Raw genomic sequence first — 17,411 nt, forward strand, 5'->3', positions numbered from 1 at the left:
AAACCTTTTTTCTCCTACTGCCATTCTGAGTGGTGACAGGCAACAAGATCTGGGGGCAGGGGACTCCCCACTTTGGGGGCTTGGCAACCCTCATTCTGAACTTGTGAAAAGCTGACGGAAAGATAAAGGCATTCATATCCCCTTCCATGTTTAAAATATGAGATGGCCATTCTCCTTTCCCTACCCTTTATCCTTATATCCAGAACGGCTAATTTGAGGCCTTGGAACTAGTTGCTTTTTAAGTCTTTTGTCTGACTCTCCTTCAAAAGTACACCTTAAGCAGAGTCCATTTACAAACAGGCTAATGGGAAATATTTATTTTAAGTATCTAGCAGACAAACAGGTTCACTTATTTGCCAATGGCTCTTATGTCACTGATGAGCAGAGATTACCAATAGGGAACTACAGAAGAATTTAATATAAGCATCAGAAAACGAACATCTCAAGTGGAAGGTATTAAATCAGCAAATAGAAACAGGCCTGCACAATTCAGTGGATGTGCTCTGAGTTCAAATAAGAGAAACAAAATCAGTGGTGTTTTTTTAAAAAAACAAAACAGAGAATACAGCATTTCATGACAGTTGCAAGACACATGAGTAAAAATATTGCTGGTATAGAAAAGATTAATGTTCTTTCTTGTTCTATTAAAAATACAAAACCAAGATTAAACAGGCACCCTCTCCTCCATGTCAGCAATTACGTAGGATACGACAGTCCAAAGAGCAGCGCAGAGGTTCATCTGAGCTGGATCCTGAACAGTCATTGTGTCCCCTTGGGAATGATGAAACCAGAAGTATCTTGTGACGTCATCCTGCAAGCTAGCACCTGTGGAGAAAAGTTAAGCAAATTCATTATGGGAATTTTATGAGCAGACTTTTTTTACCTTGGCATTGATTAAATCCACATGAGCATCTGACAATCTTTATATGGCTCATGCAATCTTCTTAAAATTAGAGTGCTCAGGTTTTCATGGCTCCCATATTAAATTACATCATTTTGTCAGCTGCGTATGAGTAAATGAAAGGTAAAAAGGATATAGATATAGATATAATTTCTGAAGCGTGGGCAGATCTGTAGATACTTAAATCCGCTGATCAGGCCCACACTGAGACAGTTTTATTAAATTGTAGGGGAAACCCCAGGTTTTCAGAAAAGTCTGAAAATGATAAAAAATTATATCAGTGTTTGTGTTGTTAAATTCCCTCCAAATAAAGAAGTGTTGCCAGCGAATGGGAAGACAAGGCAACTTCCATTTTTGGGATCTCGGGGGTTGTGGGGAGCAAGATAACAAGTGGCAAACCCGGTTTTTGCGATTTCCCTCGTCTCCAGGCAAATCTGGCCAAAACATGTTGTTGAGTGTGCCCCCGGACAATCTCCCTTGTAAAGTGGCTGTTTATTCCTTCCATGCGACAACTGCAGCAAGGATGGTGATTGCAAGAAGATGGAGGCAAGAAGATCGAAAAGCTGGGAGAACTGACCAAAATGGCAAAGATTACTAATTTAGTTAATGGAAGACCAGCAGAAGAATGTAAAGAACATTGGGGGTACTTCTCACAATATCTAGCTAGCTAGATATATATGTATTAATAAGTTAGTAGGGTAAACTGACTTGTCATGGACTTACGATCTTTTGTTCTTTTTTCTTTCTGTTATTTCCTTTCTTAAATTTAATAAAGGCTAGAGCTATCCAGCATTTAAAAACAAAACTCGAACCAGCCCTGGACAGCCTCAGGATTCAGATGACGTTATGTGGAGGAAGCTCTAACCCGCCCCCCCCCCAAGCAACCAGAGGCTGTCCAGGGGGAGATTCTTCATGTGGAATTGGTCCTGGTTATCATCTTTTAGTTATTTCTGATGGCTTATTCTCTTGTCAGTTCTTTTCCAAGTATAACAAGTCTGCCTTGGACCCATTATGCACGGGGGTTTTAGCGCACATTCGGGGTGGAATGGCGGCGACTAAAATCACTGATAACGCACGGAGCCGGCTGCAACCGGCCGCAGCTTCGGTGCATGCCGCCGAAAAAGCCGCGTCAGTGAAACGCGGAAGAAAGCGCAGCTTCCGGGTGACCGGGGCGCAACCAGAAGCGGCGCCCGGATCGCCCCGTGCATAATCGGTTACTCTGGGTTTTGCCGCCGTCGCGCCCCGCCCCGTGTATAACCGGTATGCGTCGCGTCTTCCCCCTCCGCGTTTTCCATGTGACCCAAAATCGCCGTTTCGGTGGCCGTGCATAATGGGCCCATATCTTGCTGGCTTGAGTTCAGTAGTGGAAGAATGGTTTTGAGATTAGTTTCCCATTGATTAGGTCCCATCAAGTAAGAAATCTAAAGAGCGGAATCTCCCAGGCATCCTTTGATAAACAGGCATTTTGTGATCACCTTCTCTGAGCACTTGGGAACAGAAGGAACTCCATGCGTGCTGACATCATATATCTAATTCCCATGATGGATCCACCATGGGGATGAGAGAAATTCAAACAAGGTGGCCACAGTGAGCTAGCAGAGACACTTCTGTAAGCCTTGAGAACCCCCTATGCTTTTAAATAAATCAATTCCAAAACTATAAAACGTTAAGTCCTTTCTCTCCCAAAGCCATACATGTGGAGACATCACAAAAGGGAACATTTCCTTGAAGACAGCAATCTCCTCATGAGTGAACACCTCACAAGGCCTCAGTCGCCGTTTTTAGTTGCCTAGGCAACTCATCACAATTATGAGCTCTCTGTGTCATGTTATGGAGAAACAACTGTAGAATTGAATGCCCTCTGAAAAATATGGGGTGGCAGATGGCTTGCCAAATGCTTGGCAACACTGCATCTTCTGCAGATTCCTCCAAAACACAATGTGAGTCATAGGCCTCACCATTGTGAAGGGTTGCTTAGTCATGCACAATGCTGTCAGGGCAGCAGGCAGGGCAATGAAAATAAACGGATGGAGAGGGGAAGTGGGGACGGAGCAAGGGAGAAGCAGAGCCAGCAGAGGGAGCGGGACTGGCAGGGATAATGCTGAACATGGTTGCAAGAAGGAAAAGGAACCAGATGGAGGAAAGTAGAAGATGGGGAAGCAGAAACATTGTGGGAAATGTATGTTTGGAGTTATGAGATGCCATAGAGGGAGAAATGCAATTCATCATTGGGTTGAGCAGGGACTCAGGGCGAGATTTCCCTTCCTCCTTGACATTTGATGGGTTCCCCTCTTGATATCATTGAGTGTCATCAGTATGCATCCAGTTGAACAGAAACACAGTGCAAGCCAAAAGAAGGGCAAGACATGAGCATGAGCAAATGCATATTCCTAGCTTTCAGTTCAGGATGGATAAATACTGTATGATGAAGCTAAAGGATTCATGGAAGAGCTTGGGTTTGCAAGGGGGGGGGAGAGTTAACACTACTGGGATATAGGGCAAGGCATAAAGTACAGTATGGGAGAAGGGGTGAAGTTACTTAAGAAATATTAGTGGGAGAAATACCACTTCCAAGGGGTGGCAGCAGCACGGAAAAGAGTTCCGATGGACTTGAGTAAGAAATATATTTTTGAGTTTTGTGTTTCTGATTGATGATATTACCCATGGCCTTTCCATCCAGTAGGGGTGTGTCCAAGGGGGGAGAGCCACCTCTGTCCTCAGGAAACACGGACAGTATGTGAGGGCTCTCGATCGGACTGCACCGAAAGCAGCCGAGTGGTGTCAAATAGTACCATGGAAACCAGCTGCATAATTCTGTGCATACTGTTGACATTGTGGATTTTCTCACAAAAGAAAATTTCAAATCATTTCAATAAGTTATTTTTAAAATAATTCTAGGAAATATTGCTCTGAGCTCCTGAGTTCGGACTAGAATGTGTAGGATTTTTTAAAAAGATCATTTTTAATAGAGGCCCAGGATGCTGCCTAATTACAGCAAATGCTTCTCAGGTATCACACGAATAAGAATAATTGCTTCCCCCCCCATAAAATAGCTTTTAATCTTTCATTTACTGAAAGAATGCAGCCAGGGTTTTTGTCTGGTAATAGATCATACCATTAAACGCTTAAAGGCTGTTAGGTGCTAAAAGGTTTTAAGCATAAATGCACTCAGAAATTATACAGGTGGGGTGGGGGATCCAAAACTTTGTGGTTAGTCTTCCACGGGGGTACAGTAACTTTTCAGCACCACCCTTCATTGGAGGCCTCTGCTGCCCACCCCAAACCCTTCCAGGCTTGGGGACTCTTTGCACTGGGGCTGCTACTGAGAATAAGAAATAAAATCTCCTCTTCTGGCCAAGCACAAGACACATCTTTGGATTCTAAGAAAAATTAGGCTTTTGACCTTCAATACATGGATCGGGTTAATGCCAGCACTAGGCAATCCTAATAGTTCACCTAAGTTAGCTTCACTTTCAAAGGTTATGGTGGAAGGTTCTGCTGGCTGGCGAATGAACAAAGGATGGTGAAAAGGAAACTGAAAAGGAAACACACAAAGGTGTGTTTTTCCTTTGCATTATTGGTAAAAAGAAAGAGCTAACTACGGAAAGTATCACTGCAGTCGTGTGCAGAGTCAGTCTGGTCTGAGGCCACTGAAATAGATGAGCATAGAGTGGAGTAAGTTTAGGATTGAACTGTACTGAATTTCAGGGAAACCCAGAAAGCGGGGTGAGGATTGCATGCATGTCTGTATATTAACAAACCATGCTGGGTACTCTGAATCCATGTACTTGGTTCTACCCCTACAAATATTTGGCATGTTTCATAAATGCTATTACAGCCATGGTCAAAGGCAATTTAGGCACTGAACAGCCTTATGGGTTCCATAGGGAAGTGAAGGTGCAAGACTGGGAAAAGGGCAGGCTGTTGTCATGTAGGGAATTAAATGTGTTACCTCATGTTATCTGTATCTGTTTCCTGTTCCCTATAAACTGCCCTGAGCCTTCAGGGGAGGGCAGTATATAAATGTAAATATACAGAAACTGAGATTCCTTACATTATCTCTTTAGACTGATGACATTGACTTGCAAACAGAAGCAAAGTGGTCAGAATCAGAATGCATAGATCAGGCTCAAGGTCAAAGGTACAGATTTAAGATGTGGGAGACTTGTCTGGGCAGTAGCATGTGCGAAAAGGATCTAGGAGTCTTAGTAGACCATACATTGAACATGAATCAGCAGTGTGACTCAGTGGCTAAAAAGGCAAATGGGATTTTGGGCTGTATCAAACGGAGTATCGTGTCCAGATCACGGGAGGTGATGGTACCGCTTTACTGTGCTCTGGTTCGGCCTCACTTGGAGTACTGTGTTCAGTTTTGGGCATCCCAATTGAAGAGGGATGTTGACAAACTGGAATGTGTCCAGAGGAGGGCAACAAAGATAGTGAGGGGTTTGGAGACCAAGACATATGAAGAAATGGGACAACCTACCCCACCACACACACTGTAGCCTATGGATATACAGTGTAGGAAATGCTTTCTCACTTGATTCCTCCAAAGAGTAAACTGACATGATACAGGGGGAAAGAATGTGAGGCACAGAAGGAGAGCCAATGCCAGCCAGCATGCAAAATTAGCTACAGTCAAAAACACTAAAAGATCTGTAATACGTCTGTGTACTTAACCCAATGGCCACCTCTTACACGTACTTTTATATACTACACATATCTGCTATCGAAATTCAGTGTTACAACACGGCTTTTAAAAATAAAACTAATGTATTTTACAGCTTTTGCAATTGCCATTGAAAAAGAACTGATTGATTTGACATGCACAGGGGACGTATACTGGATTTAAACACTCACATATGGATGTAGACAGCTTAGAATTATTTTCTTCTTTTTAGCACAGTTTCTTTAGTATGCATCACATTTAACTGCCTCTCCACTCTGTTAAAGGTTGTGAACCAGGGCGGCTAGACCCTGGGGTCATCGCTGATGCTCGACAGAACAACCCAAGAGCCAGGCTTCCTGAACTCCATCCGTAGACCCATATCTAATTAATCATGAAGTTTAGGCAGGCAGCCAAAGGAACTCTATGCAGGCACAGGGAAGCACAAGAGCCAAGAACAGGAGCCATCATTGACATTTTTGCTGCAGCAGCTCTGGCAGGTAAAGAGACAACCAGCAAAGGAGAAAATCGAGAAAGCAGCTTGCCTCTTCAGAGCTCCTATAGCAAAATCCTCCAAGTTTGCATTCAGATACTTTTCGATCTAAATGTTGTTGTTGTATCGCGACCCCATGGACAATGATCCTCCAGGCCTTCCTGTCCTCTACCACTGCTCGAAGTCCATTTAAGTTTGATCTAAATATATATCCCAAAAAAATCTTACCCGATTTTTTTGAATGCAGCATAGTATCCAGTGCAAGATTCTGTTTTTATGAAATACCAATAACTGGTTCCTGACAAATTCTTGGAATATTTGGGGTGAGAGCTGTGCATTTGGCTATATTTGAGTAACCCCCCCCCCCAACACCTATATTCTGTCAGCTGGAAGAAAATCATTATGATGGAACAGACAGTTCTATTAATTCTCCAAAACTTTTATCCCATTAGCTGGGAGAGCTGCCCTTTCGCCACCTCCACCCATTGCCTGGGAACCCTACAAAACTTATGACCACGGAAAATTAAAAATTCAACTCCCCTGAATCCAAATTCTGAAATGGTCCCAAGGACAAGAATAATCTGGATTGATATTGATACAAAATCTGATTTTTTTCAAATACACATCTCCTGCCCAATGGTCCTCTCTGTGGTTCTTTTTCAGATAAACATCCACATTTTTGAAATGCTGCACTGAGAAGACAGACTGAAGCAGACAGTTACTTAATGTAGGATTCTATGGCTGGGAGAATTCCTTTAGATTGCCTTTGGGCAATGGTTTGCATGACCAAATGAGTCTGAGGAACTATTTTTATCTGCTTCTCCTTCTCCCATGAAGCCTCCTGCTTACCACAGAAATGCTGCTAGTTAGAGACAAGGAACCCCCTAGAACAATGTGCCTCTTCATACAGGGTTAGTACAGCCAAAAGAGAGACCAGCTGGAATTCCTTCCAGCTGCACAAGGCAACAGGGGCTTAAGATATGGCTAGAATGTGTATAATACCGAGACCTTGTTGAGCTTGAGCAGGTATGGTCAGTGCCATGACTAGAGACCTCCAAGGAACATAGTCTGCACTGCCTGGAGTTTCACAATGGAAGACAAAGCTGGAGATCAAGGCAATCTGTAAATTAATATCAGTGGTCTTTCCATAAGAATGATACATTTATCGTCTGGACCTGTTACTAAAAGCTCTCCCTGGGCTTCCAGTAATTATAATCAGATTCATTCTGCAGGAGGCAAACATGTTTACAAAACAAGGTGTGCATTACAACTCACCTCAAAAAGAGAAGCTGTCAAGAGGGAAATCACTAAAAAGCGGACTACATGATATATTTAAGACTCTTTTTTAAGTGCAAAGGACTTGTCTTGCTTTCCTCTTAGTTGCCTTTTACCTGAATTAAAACAGCACTAAAGGCATAAAATCTGAACGGTAGACATAATCCATTAATGTGCAACACCCACTTTACCTGAGTGGAGGTCAGTGAACATAAGAAGAGCCCTGCTGGATCGGACCAATAGTCCATCCAATCCAGTAGCCAACCAGTTGTGCAACAGGGCTAACAAACAAGACACAGAAGCAAGGACCTACCCCCAGTCCTGCCTCTTAGGCGTATTATGAGGTTTGCTGCCTCTGAATATGGAGGTTGCCTTTACTCACCATGGCTAGTAGCTGCTGATGGACTTATCCTCCATAAATCTGTCTAACTCCCTTTTAAAATCATGCATGCTCATGTCCACTATGTCCACTGGCAGGGAATTCCACAATTTAATTACTCATTGAAGAAGTACTCCTTCTGCCTGTTCTGAATCTTTTGGCCATCAACCTCATTGGGTGACCCCCGGTTCTAGTACTATAGGAGAGAAAAATGTTCTTGTTACCCGCATCTGCTCAAAGCCTCATGGGGACTACAGTCTTTTGGGTACAGCTGAATAGCTAAAAACTGCCTGGTTCTTCATATTCATGTCCCCTACTGAAGTACCTAATACGATAAGGAAATGTAAGACTTCAGTCTTTTAAAAAAATGAATACATAAAAAAGCAAAGTAATTACAAACAAAATGTTCCTTACACACACAAAGAGATCGTGGTAATATAGCTATCTTTGCAACAAAACCCCCTTATTAACCACACAACCTATAGAGCCTCTAGAAGTATCTCTCTGACATTTTCATTGGATTTAGTTCCATTCCAGTAGGTTAAGAAAGGTTGCATGGGACCTCTTGTCAACAAGATTTTGAACTACAATTCTCTCCATTTATCTCTGACTTATACAGAATTCACAACAGCATATAAGCTTGATAACTTTGAAATGTGGATGGAAAAGACCTTCATACGAATAATTGATTTCAGCAAGGGGAAGGTAATCAGAATTTTTGTAGATATTATACATATAGGTGGATTAGAGGTTTTGTGGTACCAATATTTTTTAATTTACATTTTTAAAACAAATTAAACAAGATCAGATGAGGGCTTTGGAACCTCTCACTGGCTGTCTTCAAGCAGCAGCTGGACAGATACTTATCCTGGATGCTTTAGGATGATTCTGCATTGAGCATGCCTAGATGGTCCCTTCCAACTGCAGGACACTCTTTACATTCTGTTTAATCATGCACACAGAATATTTTGCATATTCCAACCATGTGGATGGAGAAAATTATTGTATCTAAGAAGTTATGATACAGAGGAATCCAAGAGGAATTTGCTCAGAAAGACTATGGTCTTCTGGTGGACTCCCTAGATCAGTGGCTCTCAATCTGTGGGTCGGGACCCCTTTGGGGGTCAAACCCTTTCACAAAGGTTGCAGCAGGGTGAGCAGCTTGGCTGGGTGAGGGGGACCACCACTGTTGCTGCTCCTCCTGCAGGCACCACACAACAGCCTTGCAGGGTAGATTGAGATAGAGCATTAGTTTGCCTGGAGTAGTGGAAAAGAGCAAGATCGGCATGATGGGACAAGAGGCAGAACTGAACTGAGAAACCTCGGAAAAAAACCCATTTATATGCAATCATGAACAATGGATTTTTACGCCACTGGTCAGTTTTGGTTTAATTTCTGTGAAAGAACCCCTGCATAATTTTATGGTTGGGGGTCACCACAACATGAGGAACTGTATTAAAGGGTCGCGGCATTAGAAAGGTTAAGAACCACTGCCCTAGATTAATAGCCTTCTCTGTTCCATTGGCCCTTTCCAAGTTTTTATTTCACTTCTTGTAGTCAAGAATGTTACTAGTACTTCCTTAGTCCTAAGCTGTCCCTGTTCTTGTTATGCATTAGCATTTTCATGCTCTCAATTCATGGTCTTAGGGGTATTCCAAGTAGGGAAGAGACCTACACAATGTTTCACATTTATTGTCTAGCTCATCCAGCTAAATTACCATGCTAATTAGAGAGAGTCTAAAATTAGTTTGTGAAGTTAGTCAATGTACCCAGAGGGCCTCTACAGGAATCTCCCCCCCCCTCCTTTCTCACTCTCACATACAATTTTAAAAGAATGCTTCAAAGAAGGGATCTCCAGGTGGCCATATGGCCACCAACCAAATGACAGCTGGCCATTTTCAGCAGCTGCACTCAGTAGCAGATCCATGATTTTGATCATATATCCTTTCATAATAGCCATCCTGAATGTTTGATTACTTCTAGCCATTTGGAATTCCTACTGACTCTACAAGAATTTGATCAGTATGAAAATTGGGAAAGATCAAATCTATAAAATGCAGACCATACAGTTTTGCAGGGGCAAGTAGGTACTGAAATAATGCCCGTCTATATTAATGGTTGCTAGAGGTTAAAAGGCAATGCTCCCTTCATATAAGGCCAGAGTTCCAACCAAGGAAGATACATTAGGCAGACAAAGACTGAGATAGTATATATTAAGGTTATGTTTGTACCTGGTATTTTTACGTCTGCTCCAGAATAACTAGCAAAGAACAGGTATACTCCACACTTCCATTTTAATGGATCGACACTGGGACACATCAGGGGACTCCTGGACTTGTATGCAGGAGTGCCAAGTCTTCTGAGATATTCTGTACATATCCCATCCCTTAATAGCCCTTGCCATGATTCACACAATACAAAATCTTCATGGTCACATAGTATTCATGGAGAACGGGCTTTGGCCATCCCCCCACTCTGATTTCCTGACTTAAAGGGCTCAGGGACCCCATATTTATTATTTCAAGACGAGCCATCCATGTAATGTAAGTTTCACCAACTTGGCCTAACAACAGTTTCCTGGAGCCATTTCATGCCAGGAAAACAGTACGGGGGGGGGGGGGGGGAGGTGAAGCCCTTTCCCCACACGCACGGTGATCTGAATCTGAACTAGGCCCCAGTGTGCCTGGAAAGCATGAAACTCTCAATTAGGTTTGCCAGCGGGAAATACCTGAAGACTTTGGGGGTTAAGCTAGGAGTGGGCGGGATTTGGGACAGGAAGGGACCTCAGTGGAGTATAATGCTATGGGGTCGCCCCTCCAAAGCAGCCATTTTCCCCAGGTGAACTGATCTCTTTAGTCTGGAGATGAGCTATAATTCCAGGGGATTCCAATGTCCCGCCTGGGGACTGGCACCCCCTATTCCCAGGGCACATGTGATGCAGTCTTCATGGCAGCCCCTGTCCCATGAGAATCAAGTCACTGTCAAAACCACGGTCCCTCTTCTTTCAAACGGCCGACTGCCATGCATGACTGCAAGTCAACATGTAGCTGCAGAACTACACTCCTTCCAAGCAGCAATCAGTTTATCTATGCCCATAGCTGTCTGGGCAAGCATTAAACTGGAGTTTTTATTTTAAACATTCAAACCCAAATCTAACCCTGGTCTTGTATGTAGCCAATATGTAAGGAATTTTCAAAGACAGACTAGCAGATGCCACTACAAAACTGACAAAAGGCCATTCATAAAATATGCTATTCATAAAATATGCCGTTCCTCATGGTGACTGGGCATGCGTGTGCAAAGCTGGTCAAAAGAGAGGTCTGGAGGCCCAGCATGACAAGGATGGGCTACTTTAAGAACATGGCATACAATATGGGCAATCCCCCCCCCAATAAAACACGATATATCAATGTGAACTTGCTATTATTATTTATTATCGACTAAATGATCTTCCTTTTTGAGAGGAAGCTGCCCTTGTTTTTAAAAAGGGAAAAGTTTGTGGCTTGATGCCAAAAATGTGTTAAAAGTGTGTGTCATTTCAATTTCTCGCTTCAGATGCCGCAACAACTAAGGTCGGCCTCATTCCACTTGATTAAGTGAGCCAGTGGGTGCCTTTAGTGGCAAACAATACTTGCAGACTTTTGTCAATTCAAGCCCAAATGATCAAGGAGTTAATGTGGTTCCAGCCGGGCAACTGTGCCACCCGCTCTGTCACAGAGTTTCTTAACGCTGAAATTGCTGGGTGAAGTCAACGGCGCTTGAGTTACCCTTGCTGCAGTCCTTGAAATAGTTTCCGGCGCAGAGCTTATAAATAACATAGAAGTCCTGCTGTTTTACCTCCTGAATCACTGCTCTCAAAAGCTTTTTAAAATTCAAGATTTAAGCAAAATGGCAAAAGGAAAGCACTCATTTCAGCTGCTTCAGGGGCTAATTAAATGAAGGCCGCCAATGGGAAGGAAGGAGAAATATGCCGCGAGCCCCATTTGCTGTTCGGCTCCATTCAGTGGAGTATTAATTCTTATTGATACAGTAAATAGGCTAAATTACAGCTCAGGATTATCACAGTTCCTTTTTGCAGCACATTAACCTTTCACTCGTTGCCGCAGAGCAATTGCGGCAGCTGGAGATGGAGGCTCGGTGTGCATAAAAACGGCCCGAAATCAGGTCTCTGGGAAGCAAGGGGTTCCACTCGGGCAAGCGTCTAAAGTAACTTATCCTAAAGTGCTCCCAAGTTAAGCAAAACAGATATAGCCTTCGTTTGACAAAACGAATCGGGTCGCTTTTCCCCCTGCTGCCACCTACCTCCCCGAATTGCACAAGCACAGATTGTCTACTTTTCAACACGGTGAATTGCCAACAGCCAAGCAACTGGAATGCACAGATAGAAAACTGGAGTCTGTTCCCATCCCACGGGTTCTTAACCTATTTTTAACCTACAGCCCAAAAAAGGCGCATCAAGGCCTTGCGCAGATGGTAATTAGTGGCTGGTGTTCATGTCCCAGATTAATTGGAAGTAGCTGCCTGTTTCCCGTGGTTCTGTGGCAGAGATGCTGCTGCTGAATGAGTTGGGAATGCAGTGGTCAACCCCAAAGGTGGCAGAATGGACTATGCCACTACATGACCGTATGTGTTGGATTACAGTTTCGAAAACTATCACAGGAGGGAACGCACCAGGCTAGTCCCTTTCTCCTCCAGTGCTGGTTTTGCTTTTTAAATAGGCAGGTAGTTATTTAAATGGTGCGAGTATTCAAAGCCAGCGTTCCTTCTTGCTGTCTGAATGGTACCATTACATGTGCTACTACTGGCTCATTGCCTACATCAGGGGTAGTCAAACTGCGGCCCTCCAGATGTCCTGATGAAACCCCATTAAAAATCAAATTAAAACACAGTAGTACAATAATGAAAAGCAGATTAATGGGCATGCCCCATAGCACCCATGTGGGGCCTGGGGAACCCCATGACATTTCATCTCCAGATGATAGAAAATCAGTCTTGCTGGAGAAAATGACTGCTTTGGAGGGTGCACTCTATGACAACATACCCCACTGAGGTCCCTGCCTTCCCCAGGCTCCATCTCCATATCTCCATAGAATCATAGAGTTGGAAGGGGCCATACAGGCCATCTAGTCCAACCCCTTGCTCAACGCAGGATCAGCCCTAAGCATCCTAAAGCATCCAAGAGAAGTTCTGGAAGCATCTCCAGAAGTTCTTTAGCTGACAATTGTACTCCCTATTCCCCACCAGAGGCCAGGAAGGACCTCAATGCCTTATATCTGCATCACTATCAAATCTGGTTGCAACTGCTGCTGCACACATAGGCCAACAACTTCAGCCTTTGCTGGTTTCTCTCTTCTCACCTGACAGGAATGGAGTGCTTAGAAGACAAACAGACTGGGATTCATTACGCAGGAGGCTCGCTCGTTCTAGGCTAACACACGCATGCCATGCGGTCATCCAAGCAAGTTTCTAGTTATGTTGGCCAAATTTCTACCTGTCTCCTACTAATAGTAAACTTGAGGGCCTGCTGGCATGGCCATTACACAGACCAGGCAGAAGTTTCTGCATATTCTGAAAACTTCCCAGGCATGCAGAAAAACAGCAGCTTGTAAATTAAAACAGACCCTCCACAAATGTCCAAATGAGGATTAAGTGTGTACTTTACTTCCCAGAAACCATGGAATTTCGATGGCGTTTGAACATCAGTTCATTAGGGGTGGGGAGGGAAAGGAGGTCATCCTGCTCAAAGCTACCCCCATCTTCCTTTTGCCACTCATGTTTGTAACACCGGCCTCCAGTTAAGGCATTGTCCGGGATGTGGTTCTTGGGCAGTAACTAATATGACAAAATGAAAAAACCAAGTACAACCATCAGTGATCTCTGAAAACCTTGGGAAATATCTGTAGAAGCCTCTGGAGGCTATAATCTCTGCATCCCAGAGCCGCACATGGTGCCAGCGGTAAGGAGAAGGCATTAGCAGATAGTATAAGTTACGAGCACTGCGTCCAAACTGAAGATTTGGCTCTTGTTCCTGCCCAGGTGGCTAGTGTTGCTAGGGCTGCCTGTGCCACGGTGTCCGGACCATCACTACCTTTGACAACGAGCCTGGATTTGTCCCATTCTCTTCCGTTTAATGCTTGTCTCAGAGTAGTCTTCAGCATATGATTTTTGAATATTGCCTATCACTATGATTATCTGCAGTGCAGACAAACAGCGAGTCTACAAATATGACATCTGTACTCTATCACAAAGAAAGCAGACATTTGTAGCAACTGCAAGAAAAGAAGGGGCTGGAAGTAAGTAGAAACATTAGAAGTTATATACGCACTAGGGGCCAAGCCTGTTGCATTCAGGAATACAACGGGTGCTAGATTGGTCTGTGTGTGTGTGTACGGCCTCTCCCAATCTGTGGATGGCCTCTCCCTCCTCCCAGGACCAGGAAAGGCTGCAGGCTGGAAGCCCCTATGAAGGAAACTCCCTGGCAGGGGCAGCTCTCATGCAGCAGAGATCTGCAGCCTCTGAGGGGCTTTTTGCACGCCTTCAAAATCGCACAATGGTTGCCAATTGGAAACGCTATTGATTTGCCATAACGCACGACGTCGTAGACAATCTGCCACACACCTGAAACCAATCTGCAAAAAGCGCTTCCTTGTAGCGCTTTCAGGGGAATCCCAAAAAGTGGATTCACCCTCCGGAAAGCGCTACACTCTTGCAACCAATCTGCAACACTAGCGAAAAAGACCTGTGCGTTAACATTGTTGCGGTTTCTTCAAAGTCCCTCCTCCTGAGCCTGTCCTCCAAACTTCCGGCGAAGCGATCGCCATTTTTTTTTCTCCGAGCGAGCGGGGATAAACGCACCAGCGAGCCTCTTTCTGTTTAGAGGCTTCCCTGGCTTCAGTCCTTCACCTTTAGTCACTAAGCACAAACCACAGAAAAGCCCGTTTGCTGATGTATTTTCCCATTAATTTTTACACATTCATTCAGCCGAAAATCGGGCCCGTGAGAGGGGGGGGGGATTTTTTTTTTTCACTCGAGGCAGCGTGGCAACGATCATACGATCAAACGACAGCTCAAACACATTAGGCAGCTGGATGGGTCTCTCCGTTGCAACGAATCTACACAGATTCGTTACAATGGGTCTGTTTTTTTTTTTTTAAACCTTTCTTAAAGGGAAAGGGGCTGTTTGGGAGCATGCTAACGGCTGCCCATTGGCTGCTTGACGATTTCTGCTGAGACCGGAAGCTGTGGGAAACGCTACAAAACGCAACTGGATTCCACTACAAAGGCAGGTATGCATAACGACGAATTCCACTATTTTAAATGGTGATTTTTCATTCAGTGACCAATTTGCAACAAAGATCCCGGTGCGTAAAGCCCCTGAGTCTTGGAGAGAAGTGGAAGGAGGAGGGGTGATCAGGGGTGGGGGACAGAAGGTGATTGGCTGGCTGCTGGACAGACAGGCAAGCCAGTTGGAGTAGGAGGCACTCAGGGGCGGGACAGTCACCCTGAGTGGGTGTTAAGTGCTGAGTGGCACCTAAGCCTCTTCCAAGTCCTTACCAGAAATATATTATGTGGAACAGATATAGATCAGTTAATTGAAGTTCAGTAAAAGTCAAGAATGTTGTGTCCTATCACAACAATGCACATTTGGTCAGTGCAAGATGTATCAGGTTTGTGGAAATGTACAGAATGTGCCTTACATCAATGGAATAAGGACCGGCAGAGTGGTGGGATACAATTCAATACTTGGTCTATGAATACTAAGTCCTCTGAAGTCAATGGGTTTAGAAGGGTGTGACTCTGCTTAGGGTTGTACTGTTAGTGATATTAACGGTATTATGTGTCCCATAACAGGCAAAGGAAGGGGGAGACAAATTGCTTTCACCTGCCTTTCTTGGGTTGCTGGCTCAGCAAGGCAAAATTTTAACAGGCTATAAAACCAGCTTATTTTTGTCCATCTGCTGGAGGTTTGGCAATGACAGCTTCTTGGATAATGGGTAAAATACCTGGTAAATTTCATCCTAATGAGATGGGAAACTACAAAAAAAAATAGGTACAGCTGGAAATATATTTTCCCACTGAAGCGAGTGGGAGCAAGAACAAAAGCTTCAACGAAAAGCATGTGAGTAATAGCAAAAATACCAAACACCAATGAAGTTAATTACAAATAAGAACTTAAGAGCCCTGCTGGATCGGGCCAGTAGCCCCTCTATTCCAGCACCCTCTTTCACACAATGGCCAACTGGTTGCCCTGGAGGAACAACAAACAGGGCACAGAGCTCAAGGCCTTCTCCCAATGTTACCTCCTGGCAGTGGTAAAAGCAATATTGAGCACATCCCTACTATAGTGCTGAATTTCAGGGCTGAAGGGTCTGGAAACCACCCAGATTTCAGTGGTTTCCTGCTACTGTGCTACAAGGGAGTGATATTTGCTAATTGTTCATCTGCCCTGCCCTGTAATTTGTTACAGGCCCCCAGTATCCCTGTAACGATGGATAAGAGAGTCCCTCCCACCCTGTGACAATAACACGGTTCTCCTTGACAAGTAGGACTTATTTATTTATTTGCTCATTTAGCAAATTTATATCCCGACTTTCAACACTCGGTTCTCTCTGCAGGGAACTATAATAATTAAGAATAATGTTATTACAATGCAATAACAATAAAAACAGAGCAGAAAAGAACGAGCAGCTAGACGGCTGCCAATAACTTCAACTAAAACCAAGAAACATATTTGGATTAAAGAGTCTTTTGCCGAGGAAAACAACATCTTCAGAGCTGGTATAAAAGGAGCAAGAGCCTAAATCTGGCAAACGAGAGGCACCAATTGATTCTACAGCATGGGAGCCAATATGGAAAACAAACCCTTTCTGCAGGGGATGCTTGCCTAATGGATGGAGGGATGATCAAAAAGCGATCAGCATTCAGCTTATCAATATAACCCCCGGGGCTATCTCAAGTTTCTGGACGTGGACTGCAGATAGCTTTAAAGGCACTTTGAATGGCATCTCGAGTTTAGCAGAAGCATATCTGCAACCAATGAAGTGCATACAGGGTGGGTGTTACATGCCCTCGGCAACAAATGTCACATATCAGTTTGGCTGCCATATCCTGAGCCAAAAGAACCTTTGAGAAGCCTTCAAGGGAGGCCACACATAAAATGACAATTCGAAGGCTACTAGGGATTATTCAACATTGTTCAAGTTTCTCTCCAGCTGGTGAATCAGCCATATCTTATGTTCCTGGAAATGCCACAATCTTATACTCAAGAAAATTCTGATCAACCGTTTATGCACTGGAGGTTTCATGCCGGGCTGCAGGCTGGAGTTTTAGTCGTGGCAGGTTGTCCCACCTCTTCCTGCACCCACACGGGGGAGCATTTGGCCTGGTGCGCCTCACCTGCCCCCGATTTTTGCTCCTGCACGAGAGCTGGGGCAATGAAGTTCCCAGTGCATAAACAGTCATCCAGGCACACTCTCTGCAAATATAGCAGTATTAGAGCAAACAGGAACTCCTTTCTTTTAATGAAAGTGGAACATCTGTCCATTGAATTCAAGGGTCCTCTAAATAGTACAGGTGGAGCAAATACTCCTGCGTTGATATTGCATTTAGACCACAAATTGCAAGAAAAATCCCTGAACATGTGATCAGTTATGTTTTAAATGAAAGCCCAAAATTATATTGAATGTTTTGTACTTGC

At 43.9% G+C, this 17,411-nt stretch overlaps 1 protein-coding gene across 4 annotated transcripts in view; it reads right to left on the reverse strand.

Annotated features, from left to right (window-relative positions):
* Positions 1-295: 295 nt before the first annotated feature.
* CPQ (carboxypeptidase Q) overlaps positions 296-17,411 on the reverse strand; it is a 179,264-nt gene continuing 162,148 nt past the window's right edge. For all 4 annotated transcript variants that reach the window (XM_077351843.1, XM_077351840.1, XM_077351841.1 and 1 more), the window contains one exon: positions 296-825. In XM_077351843.1, the coding sequence (XP_077207958.1) occupies positions 760-825 (66 nt within the window). In that variant the 3' untranslated portion in view covers positions 296-759. The remainder of the gene's footprint in view (positions 826-17,411) is intronic.

Source organism: Paroedura picta, chromosome 9 (assembly GCF_049243985.1).
Source record: "Paroedura picta isolate Pp20150507F chromosome 9, Ppicta_v3.0, whole genome shotgun sequence".
Taxonomy (NCBI): Eukaryota; Metazoa; Chordata; class Lepidosauria; order Squamata; family Gekkonidae; genus Paroedura; species Paroedura picta.